Genomic DNA, 17085 nt, shown 5'->3' on the forward strand with positions numbered 1-17085 from the left:
ACTCGCTGGAACGAACTTGTCAAACATTCGAGAATCGATTATTTGTGTATTCCAGATCGACTTCTATACTGGCAGTTTCTCGAAGTTCGTCCAGTTATTGAGTTTTGAGGTTAGGTAGCGCTCGGTGAGATTTTAGGTTATAAGGATGGTTGTGCGTTTTATGGATGGTGTGTGTCGTTTTTGAGGTTATGTGAGTTATGTCACCTTTCAACCGGTGTCTGCGATGCTTGATGGCCACTGTGCTCCGCTACATTTTTCTTTTTTGAAGTTGTAACGAACGAATAGAGCAGTTCTCTTTTAGGTTAGCTTTGGTGAATACATTTTGTGGCTACCAGCAGTGTTTCCTGTTTACTTTCGCATAATCGACGGTTTAAGGTAGTAGTCTAGTTGTTTGGGTCGATTTTTTTTTTTTTTCATATTTCGATAGTATACCAATATGAGAATATGGTGTATAAATTTTAAACCGATATTCAAAATATTAACAAAGATATAACATATATTCAAGAGCGCCGCATAATTGAACGCTGTAAGGTGCATGACAGCTACTAACGGTTATTCCTCACTATTATGACTCATTACCTTTATATTTCCTTGAAGTTTTGTATACCTTTTGATATACGAAAGAATATAACCAGATATACCCGGGTTTGACACGTATGAAGAGACCTAAAGCTTGTTGCACGCACCGGGGATCGACGATTAGTGTGAGGATAAAAGTTCTGTTAGCCAAACTTTAAACGCGTTTTTCTCGAAATCACGTTTTCTCGGTCGGCCCGAGGCATAACAGATTTTCTGTTGAACCGATCGGGCTGAAATTTGTACAGATTGTTCTACACATCTGTAATTCTGGCGGGTACTAGAATCAATGTTTTTCATTCATTACTTTTCAATTTACAGCCCAATTTACACTAAAAAATTGTATCTTTTTCTTTCGAAGTCCGCCATTTTATTATTTTTCAACCAAATTAATTTTTTCTAGTACCTGCCAGAATGACAATCGTACTGAACAATAATCCATTGCATTTTTTTATTTTCGATTACCCAAACTGGAGATACCTCACGGGCCAGCAGCATATATTATTTTTTTTTCACCTACTTTGAACCCATATGATTTAAATAAAATATCGTAAAAATTAAAAAAAATATATATTTTTGTATAATTCAATATAGTATTAATAACATATAAAATTTTCAGAGTTTTTGCACTTCATTTAGGTAGTCAAAAAAATTCCCGAAGAATACCTTGCAAAATCGGTCGATTTACTGGACTGCTACCTTAACCATTTTAACCACGTATCCTTTTTATTTCGAAAACGGAATGTGTCGACTGTATAAAAAGAACGTAAGAATTCTTGAATAACCTTATGAGAACAACGTACATACTTAAAGAGGTAGAAAAAATGTTTTCGATATTTTAGAAAGGAAATAAAGGAAACAAGGGAACTGCTATTCATGTCATACGAAATTTGTGTTGCTTTTGGCCTTGGCTACACTTGGTTTACAGTTATTTTAATACTATCTTGATTTTTAAATAGTTTCCAACATAATTTTCTCATTGTTATAACGATTGTCATTGTAATCTAGCAAATCTCGTAATGAATATATTATTAGTCAAGTTTGTGATAAAAGTGATGACGACTGCTGACTATTTTTAAATTTTAATATTCTCATGCACGAGCAGAATAAAACTAGTGTAATAGTGGTCGGTTTAGCCTTATCTTGAGTGATATTAGAAAACCGCTGAACTTATAAATAGCGGATTTCTTCGAGCTTACGTCACGTATGTAAACAATACATACATAAAAATGTGTACACTATTAAATAGTTTATTTCTTTGTTTATTGTTTTTATTATTTATCTATAAATTCTATAATTGCAGCAAGCCAACAAAATATTATGAATAATAATTCGACACTATTGTTATGATAATAATAAGGAATAATAAAAATTTATAACTTACAATTCACACGTTTTAAAAGGTAAAAGAGAGGTTTTACTGATGTACTGTGTAATGAAATGCGTCGTAAACTAAACTCAGTCAGGTGTTAGAGGATTACGGCTACGGCCAGAATTTATCGATAAGATTGTACATCGAATGTGTGATGACTGTGGTGCTGATATGATTGCTTAAAATAAACAATGATGAACTTAAAAATTTTATTTGTGAAATTTTTTTTAGGAATTCTTAAATATTACGAATGTTAATACGTTTGATTCTTTTTTGTCTCATAAAATAGAACTGTAAAAGGGCTCTTTTCGTGTTAATAGGAATAAGTAAAATTTATTTATAAAAACCTTAAACTTTTTTAATGTTGATTAAAATTGGGAATTAATGAATATTTAAATTATCAATGAAAATATGGAAAAAATTATCTTAAACAAATTAATTAAAATTGTTTAACGTGTCCAGTAAAAATAGGAATGTTAAGGTAATTGATCATAAATATAAATGGTCGATCCACTTTAAACGTAATTGGTGGTGGAGGCAAGCTTCGTTTTACAATCCTCACGGCTGAAACAATTTAATTGAAAGAAAAATTTGTTATAAAAAATCTTCATTCTGGTAAAACAAAAAACTAAATGTAAATTCATGCAAATAAACAATATTTTTTACACTAGACTAACAAAGTATTTAGTTTGTAGGGTTTTAGGTTCTTTATTTTCGATTTGTCTATTACCATAAAGGTAATATTGCAATAATTTGTAAATTTTTATCTCGAGTAAATATTAATTACAAGAATACATACAATTATGAAATGAATTATTTTTTTTTCAAAATCTACTTTAGCTAGTCAAAAAATTATACATTTATATGTTCAGTTGAAACTTTTCGTGATTAAATATATATATATCTCTAATCTCATGCATAAAATTCAGCTTCACTAATTATGTTGACTTGATTAAAGCTTATTTTTTCAATCAATGTTATCAAATATGAAATAAAACTATTAAAACCTTTATGTATAGAAACATTGTTCATTATTTTACGCAAACATTCTCAAAACCAATAGTGAGTCTTAATATTTCGAAAATGTACACTAGTTTAAAAAATATTACAAAATATGTAAGGCTACAAATAAACCTACCAGTAATTGCAGCAGCTTCGCACCCTTCCTCGTTAACTTGGATGAATGCTTTTTGAACAACGTTGCTAACGTACAAGCATTCATCAGTCATCTTGGAAAAATCAGCCAAAGAATTGTCAAACATATCGGTCATGCCTAACTGAAAAAAATGAAAAATAGATTGATACATTTTTTATGTATAACATGAACGTGCTGTATCTTTTCTCGTGTATTTTGGTACGTGAAATTAAATTTTTTGCTTAAAATATATAATCTCATCAGAATATTAAAAATTTTAATTCCAAAAGTGAAAAACTTGTTCATTTCATATGCACCTTTCGGTTTTTTTCGACTAAGTATAATTCATAAAAATGCTTCATACTTTTTTTAAAGGCTTCACTAGGTCTAGTGTGCTTTCAATTGTGAATTTAGGCAAGTATAATTCAACTTTTTGCACAACGCCATTGGTTGCAAGATAATCAAGGTCAGCATTGGTCAATTTATTCTCAACTTCAGCCAATCCTTCAATTTCATCAGGAAGAATGATCAACATGCTGAATTTGTTGTCCTGAAAATCATAATAATAATATTGAATTTAATTAAAAATTAGATTATAAGTTTCTTACTGAAAAATTTGTGTACCTTGTATGGAAGCTCGACAAAAGAAGCTTTTAATTCCGGAAGAATTCCAAATTTTATGTTATCGTTTTTGTACATAGTTGGAATATTTTTTGTGTCCTGACTATTCAACTTAAATTGCAAGCTAGTAGTATTATCAGGATTAAACTGGGTAGCCCAGTTGCCTTTGAAATAAACAGCATTTAAAAGAACCAATGTAGTGAGTGGGCTAAATTCATCTGTAACAGTATTAATTATTTTTAACAATTGTTTAATTTTTAAATTAAAAAACGAAATTTTCCATATTAAAAATTCATAAATTTCTCAAAAACAGATTATTTCTAATATTATTATAAATTTTAATAGTTAAGTTACACACCTGGTTTAACAATTTCATTAATTCGATTCTGTGTATGTGCAGCAGCCCATTGATTAATTTTCTTCGCTGCAGCATCTGCTTTAGCAAATTCTATATTTTCTGTGGTGGACATGAAAATATTCTCAGTAGTGTCCTTGAAGTCAGACTTGATGAAAAATCCGTTTTTCGTGTAGATTTTGTTGGCAAGGCTAAGATCGACATCCTTGAAATTCTAAAAATTTTAATTTAGCATTAGCAATTTTTTTTACAAATTTTAGTAAGTTTATATATTTATAATTAAGATATAGAAATTTTTCAAATAAAGGAGAATCTTATATGAGTATTTAAATTAATTAATTATGTAATTACAATAAGAATAAAGATTTTTAAATAATTTAATGCTAAATAAAAGTGATAAGTATTTATAAGATAAATAAAATTTATAAAGTATTATGTAAGATATCAAATTTATAATTAGTTTGGATAATTACTTTTAAACCCTCAAGAAAATTTTTATAGCTACTCTTCAATAGATCATCATCAGTTTCCAGGGCTAGTACGTTGTTGATTTGGGAAGCAGTGTTGCCAGAAGCACCAAAAGAAGTCATTGTAAGTGCAACGTGAGCACTAAGTGGAGATGTGGCCAGATTTTCGTTACTTTTCTGCGCCACTTCCTATTGTAAATAAAAATTATATTGTGTGAAATTACATTATCAATTAACAATTTTGTTTTATATTTTTATTAAATTTTTTAGACGTGATACAATCATGATACATAATTATTCGTATTATATTGAGTCTTACTTGAAAGAAGTTGATGGTGAATTTATTAACACTCTGCATTGCTACTGATACAGTTGAATGACTATCCATGATAATTGTTCTGTTCGGCAGCCTTAAATTAAAAAAATAAGTGATTACAAAAGAATTATTTGATTTTTTTATAGTAGGTTTATATAAAATAAATATGTGTAAAGTTTATTTAAAAATTGCAATTCAGAGGGGTATTTTGGTCTATAAAATTTCATAATTTTTAAGTTTATTCAAAATATTTCACTTTAAGAATTTATCATCATTGTAAACTTTTTATTTTTTAATCAAAATTAATATTGGTGGTCTTGACGTTTATGTATTTAACTAATTCGTTCAAGAAATTACTAAGTCTTCTTATTATAATAATAAAAAATTTAGACTACTTTTATAGGCTCAAATTACATTTATAAAGGTTTAGTTGATGGTTCAATATTAGCTTTAGTGTTAATGATATTTGTTTAGAATAATTGCCAATCAAAATTAAAAACAAAGACGTAATATTTAAAAAAAATAGTCTCTGTGATGTTAATTTTCAATTATAAATCTTTTATTTTCTGTTTCAATTCTGCTGTTAAAAAGTGACAATATTAAACATTAAAAATAAAGAAACCAATGTTGGAGTAACAGTATTTTTTTTTTCAGCCACCCTAAAATAGGACAGTAAGACAAATGTTATATTACGTGTCAAATAAAATATCTAAAATGATTGGATAAATAAATGATTAATCCTATAAATTTAGACAATCAGAAATTGCTTATAGTTGTAGGTATGGCTGAAGTAGCGTGTGTAATTGCCACGTATGCACATTTAAAACATTCGATCATACACTTGTTATTTTAAATTGAAATATCTATATAAATTTTAGATGATTGTTTATCTACTCTATAATTTATTTATTATCAACAGAAACAGGTGAAAATTTGAATCTCCCGGATTATACATGATTGGTGGAAAATTGAGTACAGCGCTGTGGTGCAGATTGTAGAAATTATATTTGTGTGAGTCATAACGCAACGCTTATCTACCTAAGCTGTCACGCCTTAGAAAAAGAATCTTACTCGTCGATAAATTTGATCTACTTTTGAAATTTACCTTTATTCGTTGTTAAAAAATTTTAATGTCTTCAAATTGATCACGAAAAGTTGTCCACTAGTATTTTTAAATAATAATTATTTAAAATTTCAACAAATCTCATTTGACACGACTTTAAGTTTTACACATACTTAAACATATATAACGCGTATGCTAGGGAGTGAAACATTCGAGAATCGACCATTTTGAAATGGACTAAATATGAGAGTTTTGTAATTAGTTTAAAAATTTACAAATTCAGTAAAAATTTATAATTTGTCTCATATGTAATGTATTGTTTTTGTTTAATTGTGTCGAAGTTTAGAATAATTAAAAGATATTCTATATCGTGCAGAAATTTATCAGACGAATGTACGGAGTGAAGTTAACTGAAATGTCGACGAATCAATTTCCTCGTGTTCTTTGTCCACGTTTCAAACACTGTGTGACAGTCGATTAGTGTAGAAATTGCTATTACCTTGTGCATTGGCTTGGCAGCTGTGTTACGTTTCAATTATGCTGTTAGTTACTTTAGCTCATTGAAAAATACCAATTTCTACCTAAAAAAATATATATATAATAATGCATTGATAGTTTACTTTTTAATTATTTGCTGCTGGTACACTATATATATATATACAGTCTCTTAATTTTATTTTTAAAAATAGATAAATACCCTAAGAAATTAGTATTATTTGTTTGGTTACAGTTATTATTCAACGTATATGAGTAATTAACTATTTATTTATGTATTATAATAAATATTTTAACGTTTCTAAATAAGTTGTATTTTTTTCTAAGAATAAAGTGTTTGATGTTGAAAAAAAAAGTAGAAATTCTTGAACGATTTTAAATTGGTATCATAATATAAATTTTACCTCGATCGGTAAAATCGGGAGTGCTTTTATTGGAAGATGATATTATTTATTGTAGCACGCAGTGGCAGCATTCGATAAGTAAGGCTTGATCCATTGAGCATAGTTCTTTCAAGGCAATACTTTTTTTGCATTGCAATTGATTTTACCAATCCGGTAGAACGTATAATGTATCACTAGTTTTGAGTAAACCGACATTTTTGAAAATATACTTTTAGTTTATGTAAGGAACGAATAAAACAAAATTATCATTCAAATAAGGAGGGATTTATTTAATTTTTATATTATTAAGTAGTTTTTGTAATTTTCAAAGTGAAAATTAATTTATCGCATATTTTCACTTCAAATTCATAATCAGCAGGTGAAAATATTTAATTGTAATCTAGCAAACGTCATGGGTCTTTCAGATCTCATCATTTTTTCTTTTTGCATATGATTATTAATAAGAGAAATGATAAAAAATCAGTTCATAGTCATTGAAAGTCACAGCTTTCTTTAGGATCATTCATAAAATAAACCAATTTTTGTATAATATTTAGTGCAAAGAAGTCGATGCAAAAAGCTTCTGGATATGAAGGTGGCTCGACTTTAATTGTAACGAAACACTATTCCGGGTTAATTGTCATTGTTCGAAGATAATTAAATTGAAGTACGATGTTATCCAAACTTTATTCGAATAAGTTTAGCAAAACATTATTATTAAATTATTAGTATATTCAGATTATTATCATTCATATAATTAATAATCTGTTACTGTAGTAGTTATGAAATTTTCCAGTTTCTTGATATAAGTGAGGATGGACCCGTTAGTCTTAATCCGATTATTACCGTGACCAAATTCATATCTGTAGTAAGTAGCTATACCAATAAGAGAATTCTGGTAAATTAAAGCAGCACCATCATTACCCTACAATATTAATAATATTATTAAATATACAATTGTACAGACTTCAGTTATCTGTAATTAATTATTTTTTTCAGAATACTTACGAGCTTCTCATCATTGAAAGCGCATATTTCATGATCATCGTAGGGTTGACCATACTGTTCGACAAATCTCCTACAGCGAGGAACTCTTTCAATTATAACTCTTTTTTCCATTTTTAGGAGATCAGGGAAAAAGTATCTGGGTTGTGGGCGCTTTCTTATTAGTGCTGCGGGGTCTTCTATCCCCCAGCCAACCACTGTTCCTAACCCTGTAAATTAATTATTTGTAAATGTGCTACTTATGTAAGATCGTACCTCTTAATAGTTTTAATCGTGTAAATTACATTTAATATAGTTGTAAACTATGTGTTTAAATTTAACAATGTTAGTCAAAATAAGGTAATAATTCATAATTTATTATGACATTATATGAGAAATGCAGTATATTTAAATAATAGTTTGTCCCATCCTAAAATCTTCAATTTTATTCCAATTAGAAAATATATGACAAAACATGTTATTTTTAATTTGAAAGGGAAATAAATTTAATCTAATTTTAAAGTAATTTTCAAATCTCACTATTCTGTTTAGAACTAGCCTTTTCATAATTTAACTAGCAAAAGGGGTCAAGTGACACATAATGTTAAAATTATTTGCATGCTTTTCGGGAATTTTAACTAATATTATAGTATATAAAGTCCGAAAAGTATCCGCAATCTTAATTCAACACATTGAAACACGTTTGAAACAGTTCTTACTTTATATTTGATGAACTTGCTCAGAAAAAAACACAAATTTCATCATTCTAATAGGTACATTGATATGTTTAAAATGCTTGAGAAGGTTTATTTTTAAAATTTACTACATTTATGTGGTTGATAATTTTATCAACATCTGAGTCATCTATGGTAATAATTATTCGTTAATATTGTTAAAACAAACTTATATTGCAAATAAATACCACATAAAATAAATGATATCACTTGCCTCGTTCTCTTTATCATGAAACTAAAATATACTATAAATTATTAAGAAAATAGTTTCAATAGCATTTAAAATACTAAAGTGTCTAAATTGAATAATAATAACTGCTAACTTTGATTCTAATGCAAATTCAAACTAAAATTTAATAGATTGTTATTAAGGGGGAGCCTCTTTTAATAAGTTTTTAAAATCGATTTTTTTTCATATATGGATAGTACATAGCCTAAAGATATTACCTTTAAAATATTACATTAAAATTCATACTGAGTACATAGTTATAGAGATTTTTGTAGTTGTGCGTCATGCAATAATATTGCTTGCGGAGCATACTGTTCCGCTAGAAACAATAGCTTTCATTATTTCTGTGTACGGTCAAACCTTGTTTTCATACATTGTCTGAGACTATATTTCATATAAGTTTGGTAAAAATATTTGTTATAGTCAACAGTTATCGATCCTGTTATCATCCGTCAGCTGAGAATCTCTTTCCTACTGGAAACTTTAAACGCGTTTTTCTCAAAACTACTTTTTCCGAATTGCCGTGACGCATAACTCGAAATGTTCTCAACCGATTTAAAAAAATTTTTTTTGTTTTGAAGGTAATAAAATTCCCTTATAGATGAACCTCAAATTAAAATTATTTTGCGAATCAGTATTTACTTATCTGTTTTAAAGATGAACAAAAAAATTATCAAAATTAGACTTTATTTTTCACAGTTGATACTTATGTTTAAATTATCATTTTTTTCAATAAAACGAGGCACATCCAGAGGGGAATTTTATTAGGATTGTAGTTAAAAAAGGAAAACATGAATTCTAGGTTTTTTAGGGAAGCTACACGTCACGCCGTTTGAGGATGTTCTTGCGGACACTTTAACATTAAAGTTAAATAACTTTTTTTACAACTCAACTAAAGTAAAAAAAATATGATAATACTTTTGAGAATACATACAAACAACAGCAAAAATAGCGATTCGATTATATATTCCCTTACCCCTGATAAAAATTCCCAAAATCTGCTCATTCTTCTGTAGCCAACATTACGGAACGAAAAACGAGGGAGAATTGTCCAGCGTTATTTTTCGACCGATTTTAATGATTTTGGGCTTGTTGGAACCGTTAGGACTCCCACTTTGTCATAAATAAAGCCGCATTTTCCAAAAGACGTAAAGAAAATAAAATTGTTTAAAAATTCGCATTAATAATATTTAATCGCAAAACAAATAAAAAAATCGGGCTTCTTTATGACGAGGTGCCAGACCTAACGATTCCAACAAGCCCAAAAACATTGAAATCGGTTGAGAAATAGAGCCGTACCATTGTCCCGCGTTTTTGAGGTGGACGAAAACCAAAAATTTTTAGGAAGAAAGCTAGGCTTCCACCCCTCTCGCGGCTCACGCTAACATGTTCCCCCACTCCAGCATCCAAACTTACTGCGAAGCTTTCCTCATATTTACGCTATTCCCCTATCTGTAGCTATACACATATAAATACCGTTAAAATAATGTTGAGAACATTTCATTTCGCCGATATAATGAAATTGCTAAAAATGCAATTATCATTTTGAAATAAAATTGTAGAAAAGGAGATTTCGTAATGCTTGAAATATAGGGCATATGGCGAAACGCGGGACAATGGTACAGTCGTATTTTTCAAAAGAATTTGATGAGACTAATAATAATTAAAGCCATTCTTCATGTAGATTGTCCTAAAGAGCTCGCATTTTCGATAAAGCTTATAGTTTTTCAGCTATGAACGATTGAAGTTGCACGGCGCACAAATACATATTTCTTCTCTCGCGTAGATCAGCTGTTGTGCACGTCCATCTTCAATCGTTCATAATTAGAAAACTATAAGCTTTATCGAAAATGCGAGCTCTTTAGGACAATCTACATGAAGAATGGCTTTAGTTATGACTAGTCTCATCAAATTCTATTGAGAAATACGCCTGTACCATTGTCCAGCGTTTTAACGTAATTTCTGGTCTTCAAGCGTCCTGACTCGTTCATGCTGCAATTTATTTCGAGTAAAGTAAAAATGCATCAACAAGTTGGGTGGCATCATTGAATAGAGCGTGAAAAGGGGAGACGCTTTTATATTTTCATAATTTTGCAACGCTTCTTTTGGTCATTACAACGTGAACTGTAAAAAGATGCATACTCGAAGTAAATAAAATTAGCTTCCCCTCTCCCCTCTGCAGCTTGTTGCCTCATCCAGCGTATGTACACCAGCATAGTAGGCCTACTTACATACGGGTGCGACTGTGTTAGTGACTCGTGAGTGTACTGTAAACAAACACACATTGCGTTTACCATGTATGTATGTGCGTCTTATTTTCAATCGCGAAATTGCCCTTCTAAATTTATTGCATTGCACCTTCTACGACAAGCTTTATAAGATTAAGAAATACTCATAGCAGCATGTACATTATCGAGAACTTTTAATGTAATTTTTCAATGTGCAATCGTACTTTTATTTGTTCCGAAATAAATTGCAGAATGAACGAGTCAGGACGCTTGAAGAGGTGAAATTACGGAAAAACGCGGGACAATGGTACAGGCGTATTTCTCAATAGAATTTGATGAGACTAGTCATAACTAAAGCCATTCTTCATGTAGATTGTCCTAAAGAGCTCGCATTTTCGATAAAGCTTATAGTTTTCTAATTATGAACGATTGAAGATGGACGTGCACAACAGCTGATCTACGCGAGAGAAGAAATATGTATTTGTGCGCCGTGCAACTTCAATCGTTCATAGCTGAAAAACTATAAGCTTTATCGAAAATGCGAGCTCTTTAGGACAATCTACATGAAGAATGGCTTTAATTATTATTAGTCTCATCAAATTCTTTTGAAAAATACGACTGTACCATTGTCCCGCGTTTCGCCGTATGCCCTATATTTCAAGCATTACGAAATCTCCTTTTCTACAATTTTATTTCAAAATGATAATTGCATTTTTAGCAATTTCATTATATCGGTGAAATGAAATGTTCTCAACATTATTTTAACGGTATTTATATGTGTATAGCTTACAGATAGGGGAATAGCGTAAATATGAGGAAAGCTTCGCAGTAAGTTTCGACGCTGGAGTGGGGGAACATGTTAGCGTGAGCCGCGAGAGGGGTGGAAGCCTAGCTTTCTTCCTAAAAATTTTTGGTTTTCGTCCACCTCAAAAACGCGGGACAATGGTACGGCTCTATTTCTCAACCGATTTTAATGTTTTTGGGCTTGTTGGAATCGTTAGGTCTGGCACCTCGTCATAAAGAAGCCCGATTTTTCGATTTGTTTTGCGTTTAAATATTATTAATGCGAATTTTTAAACAATTTTATTTTTTACGTTTTTTAGAAAATACGGCTTTATTTATGACGAAAGGCGAGTCCTAACGATTCCAATAAGCCCAAAAACATTGAAATCGGTTGAAAAATAGCGCTGGACAATTCTCCCTCGTTTTTCGTTCCGTAATGTTGGCTACAGAGGGCTTGAAGGATCCCGTTAAATCGATTATTATTAAGAATAATTGATCTTTTTTATCGATTTATTCAAAAGTCGATTTATTAAACATCGATACTTTTTTCTAACATCGCCCATCCCTATTCCCTAGTAGTATCCATCGAAGTGTTCGTTTTGTTAGTATGATTCGCACGTGCGTTTTCCACGTGAATTCATAGTTAAAATTGGGATGCATCAATTATATGGCAGTGATCCAGAAATCAATTAGATAAGTATTGTTTGTTAGAACAAATATTTAAATATTTGAGCAATGGTTCTTTGTGGTTTCTTTGTTTTATAGGTTACAGGAAATAGAGTGACAAATAGAAAACCATGCGTTTATAAACGCTCATCACATTCCAATTAATAAAGTAATTGGTAACAAAATGATGCCAAATCAAGGAAAATAGTTGTGGTATAGTCTATAACCCTTAATACGCAGATTATTTAGGTTAGTTTCAATGCATCTTAAAGAACAAATTAAAATTTAAATAACATTTTTCAATATCTGATTTTTATTTACTCAGTTTTAATATTAAAATGTGTTTATCAATATTATTATTATAGTATGTGTTTTCAAAATTACAGATTGTGTTAGCAAAATGCAGAAAGCAGATGAACGAATGGCAGATCGAACAGTTTACATATATAAAGGTATGCAGAAACAAGAATTAAACATACATTGATCTTTTGTGACTAATTTTAATGAGGTTAGAAGGTTGTATTAATAAATATATCTTCTTTCATCATTTAAATTTGCCACAACTTGGTTTGTACGTATGTTTAAAAATTGAATCTAGATATTTTTATATATTTATATACGCAGTTACATACCAGCATATACTTTAAGCTTACTCAGGTTATTTAGATCAGATATAATGGATTACAATGGACAAATTAGAAGGTAAATAACATTTAACAATTAATATTTAGATTTAATTCAGTCTTAGTCTTTCTGTTATATATGTTAGTGAATATTATTATTGTTTCCTAAATAGCAGATTGTTTTGAAAATATGCAGGAATAAATAGCTGGAATAATCGAAGATCGATGAGAATGATATATATATATATATATATATATAAAGGTAGACAGAAAGAATAATTTGACATACAGTAACTGTTTGTGACTAATTTCAATGAGGTTAGAAGGTTGTATTAACAAAATAAATCTTCTTTCATCATTTAAATTTGCCATAACTTGGTTTGTACGTATGTTTAAAAATTGAATCTATATAAGTACTTTTATATACTTATATGCAGTCATATACCAACATATATTTTAAGCTATTGTTATTATATTTTTATAAAATGATTGGCAGCTAATATATTCTTCAAAAATACAACAACAAGTATTGGAATGGGAAAATAAAGTAGAAGTTATCAAATTGTATCCAGGAGTTGATTATGTAGAGTATGAGCCATTTATGGATATTAGAAAATCATTCAATTAGACAATGCTACGGAGGATGATAAATTTGGATTTCGACTAAAAAGAGGCCTGGTATTTTACACTGCGTAAGATCTATAAAATTGTAAGACAAAAATATTAAAATTTATAAATACATATTCATGTTTTTACAGATATATTTTTTTGTATTAATTTCAGATTATGTTGGAGAATTCTGTTTGGTATATGGTGATTCATGATGCTTATCAATAAACTCTAATACAATAATATTGAGATACTTATTTCAATTTAATTTGTGATCTGCAGGTAGTGGAAATTTAAATATTATCACATTTTCGGTTCATAGCCTCTTGTATTGTTATTATATTCTTATAAAATGATTACCAGGCAATATATTCTTAAATAATGCAACAACAAGCATCCGAATGGAAAAAAAGAGTAGAAATAATTTGTATCCAGCAGCTGTATGTTGAGTATGAGCCATTTGTGGATATTATAAATTTATTCAATTATATTATGTTTGAGATGAGCTTTATGTAGCAAAGCAACAATTAAAAGGAAAATTATATTGTATAATACGTACATATCCAATTTTAATTCAAACCAATTTTCTCTTAAGTAGCATTATTTATATAATAAATTTGTCTTATTTACAGGATATGTCAGAAAGAAGAAGGAGCATCTAGAATAGTGGATAATTGGGTAAACTCTTAAATATTTGCATAAAGGTATGCAGAAAAAAATTTTAACATACGTAAACTGTTGGTGCCTATAATTATTGAAGATACAAGGTTTAAGTAATAAATAGATCTTTCATCATTTAAAATTGTCATTAATTGTTGTGTATGTATATTTAAATAGTCAGCTTGGGTACTATTATGTTTGAGATGAAGTTTCAGTAGCAAAGTAACAATTGAAAGGAAAATTATAATGTATTATACGTATCCAATTTTAATTCAAACCAATTGACTCTTAAATAGCATTTTTTTATATTATAAATTTGTCTTATTTACAGGTTATCGTAGAAAGAAGAAGGAGCATCTACAATGGTGGAAAATTGACTAAACTGTCACATATTTGCATAAAGGTAAGCATATAAAACCTTTTAACATACGTAAACTGTTAATGCCTAATTATTGAAGATACAAGGTTAAGTAATAAGTAGATCTTTCATCATTTAAAATTGTCATTAATTGTTGTATATGTATTGTAAGGTTATTCCCGTCAGTGCGAGGGGCCACTCACACTACGGGTTTTCCCATTACCTTCGCCCGTCCTTTTCTATCGGTATCAGGGCGCCAGTTGGTCAGTTGGGTGGCCAACAACCCTGCGTTATCAATTGGGTCCTTCGACCCCATTCTCTATGCATCTTATACGGCCCTGCGGCCATGCATATGGACGGTAGCGGTAGCCAGGGTCGCTCAGTATGCTAGGTCGTGGAGAGAGGGGAGGGTTCCTTACGGAAGTCCGAGCCTCGCAGACCTGCCTGCTGAGGGGCATACATTTCTTCCTCACCACCCACACACAGGTGGTGGTGAGGAGTGCGGGAACATGCGGTATCAATTGCCAAAGCATAGAGTTTTGCCAGGAGCGGACCACCACGGAGGCAATGTTCACGGCCCGTCCAGCCATAGCGCAAGCCTATGGGATTACGGAGGGCACCGGGACACATTCCAACGGGCTAACTACGCCCCTGCACAACCCACTATGCATTGGCCGGTATCCAGTCGTGACGTACGTGCAGGCTGGCCTATAGCACACGCCTCACGTACGCGAACCGACCCATGGCTGTCTGAGTGCCGCGTCACGCGCTCACCAGCACGCACGGACACATCAGCACAGTCCCATGGTCGCGTTCCGACTGCCTGCTATGGCAGTCTGCGCACGACATTCGCGCAGCCTGCTTGACGCGCGTAACCAGCGTTCAAGCCAGACTCGATGTTCTATTTCCCCTCCTCGTGGGGACTTATAGACACTGTCATTGTTTTAGGACTCCCCGAGGCCGCTTCTCCTTATCTCAGGTTGCCTGGGTTGTTTGGCATGGCCCTGCCTTACTTCTCAGGACAACCTGGACATCGTTTACTGGAGCGCCGGTCTTTTCATCCGGGCCTCTGCCTGTCAACGGGGTCTATCCTTGACGTTAGCTATAATCCACTCGTGAGCCTATCTCACGAATCGGTAACGTAGGGATTAATAATATCCACTGTTCGGTAGCTTTTATGTTCTTTATTCGGTATCTCGTATACGTAACGGGGAACTTCGTTACAGTATATTTAAATAGTAAGTCTGGGAACTATTAGCTTTAGGTAGCAAAGCAACAATTGAAAGAAAATTATATTGTTTATATTAATATGTATCCAAAATTAATCCAAACAAATTTTCTCTTAATTAGCATTGTTTATATTAAAATTTTGTTTTATTTACAGGTTATTTCAGAAAGAAGAAGGAGCATCTATAATAGGGGGAAATTGGCTAAGCAGTCACATGTTTGCGTAAAGATATGCAGATAAAACATTATAACTTACAAAAACTTTTGGTGACTAATGTTAATGAGGATAGAAAGTTGTTGTAATAAGCAGATCTTTCATCATTTTGATTTTTCATTAATCGATGTATATGCATATTTAAAAAATAAGCTTGGGAACTATTATATATGACTTGAGCTATAAAGTAGCAAAGCAACAATTGAAAGAAAATTGTATCGTATAATATCTATCTAATTTTAATTTATACCTATTTTATCTTAATTAGCAATGTTTATATTATAATTTTCTTATTTACAGGTTATATCAGAAACAAGAAGGAGCATCTAGAATAGGGGGAAATAGGCTAAGCAGTCACTTGTTTGCGTAAAGATATGCAGATGAAACATTATAACTTACGAAAATTTTTAGTGACTAATTTTAATGAGGATAGAAGGTTGTAGTAATAAGTAGAACTTTCATCATCTAAATTTGTCATTAATTGCTGTATATGTAAATGATATTGATTAATACATAAGAGGAATAATGAAACATGATTATATTTCTTCATACGCAAATGCATTTTATACAATGCATTGTAAATTGTTATTCAATTAGAAGTCCTATTTCGTATAGAAGCAGACAATGCTCTAAAATCTTTTATTCTTGCTTACAGAAACTATTGATAAATCTGTAAAAAATATTGATATTAGACAATATGCTGAAATCCAATTTGTTGGAAAGCGGCAGTATGATGCTGGTGATTTAATCACTGCTCTGTGTGATAAATTAAGTTGCTTGAATCGCGTTGTGCAACATTATCTAACAAAAACGGACAAATGTAGTACTTCATGTTGTCATACAGATATTACCCAATCTTGTAATAATATTTTATTACTTACGCTATTTGATGGTATGAAGAGTTTGTTAATTCCCAAAAAATTATGCAAAAGTAATTCTTGGAGCACACGAAAGAAATAATTCAGAGCAACTTCTCTAAGTGGAAAA

General features: G+C 30.9%; 1 protein-coding gene and 1 long non-coding RNA gene across 2 annotated transcripts; one reads left to right on the top strand and one right to left on the bottom strand.

Moving 5' to 3' along the window:
* Positions 1 to 1827: 1827 nt before the first annotated feature.
* On the bottom strand, positions 1828 to 6593 carry LOC136783803 (alaserpin-like). The gene is made up of 8 exons (XM_066744080.1): positions 5948 to 6593; positions 4846 to 4936; positions 4533 to 4715; positions 4063 to 4273; positions 3708 to 3922; positions 3448 to 3633; positions 3087 to 3225; positions 1828 to 2512 (listed from the first exon to the last, which is right to left on the bottom strand). Exons 2-8 carry the CDS (start codon positions 4912 to 4914, stop codon positions 2388 to 2390), a joined length of 1128 nt encoding a protein of 375 aa, XP_066600177.1. The 5' UTR covers positions 4915 to 4936; positions 5948 to 6593; the 3' UTR covers positions 1828 to 2387.
* A 6965-nt stretch (positions 6594 to 13558) lies between these two features.
* LOC136783804 (uncharacterized) lies at positions 13559 to 16528 on the top strand. The gene is made up of 6 exons (XR_010824325.1): positions 13559 to 13739; positions 13814 to 13921; positions 14003 to 14194; positions 14272 to 14702; positions 16042 to 16313; positions 16399 to 16528. It is a non-coding gene; the product is annotated as an uncharacterized lncRNA (long non-coding RNA).
* The last annotated feature ends 557 nt before the right edge of the window (positions 16529 to 17085 follow it).

Source organism: Prorops nasuta, unplaced genomic scaffold (genome assembly GCF_024137725.1).
Source record: "Prorops nasuta isolate Cenicafe-Biocafe unplaced genomic scaffold, Cenicafe_Pnas_1.2 PNAS00035, whole genome shotgun sequence".
Lineage (NCBI taxonomy): Eukaryota > Metazoa > Arthropoda > Insecta > Hymenoptera > Bethylidae > Prorops > Prorops nasuta.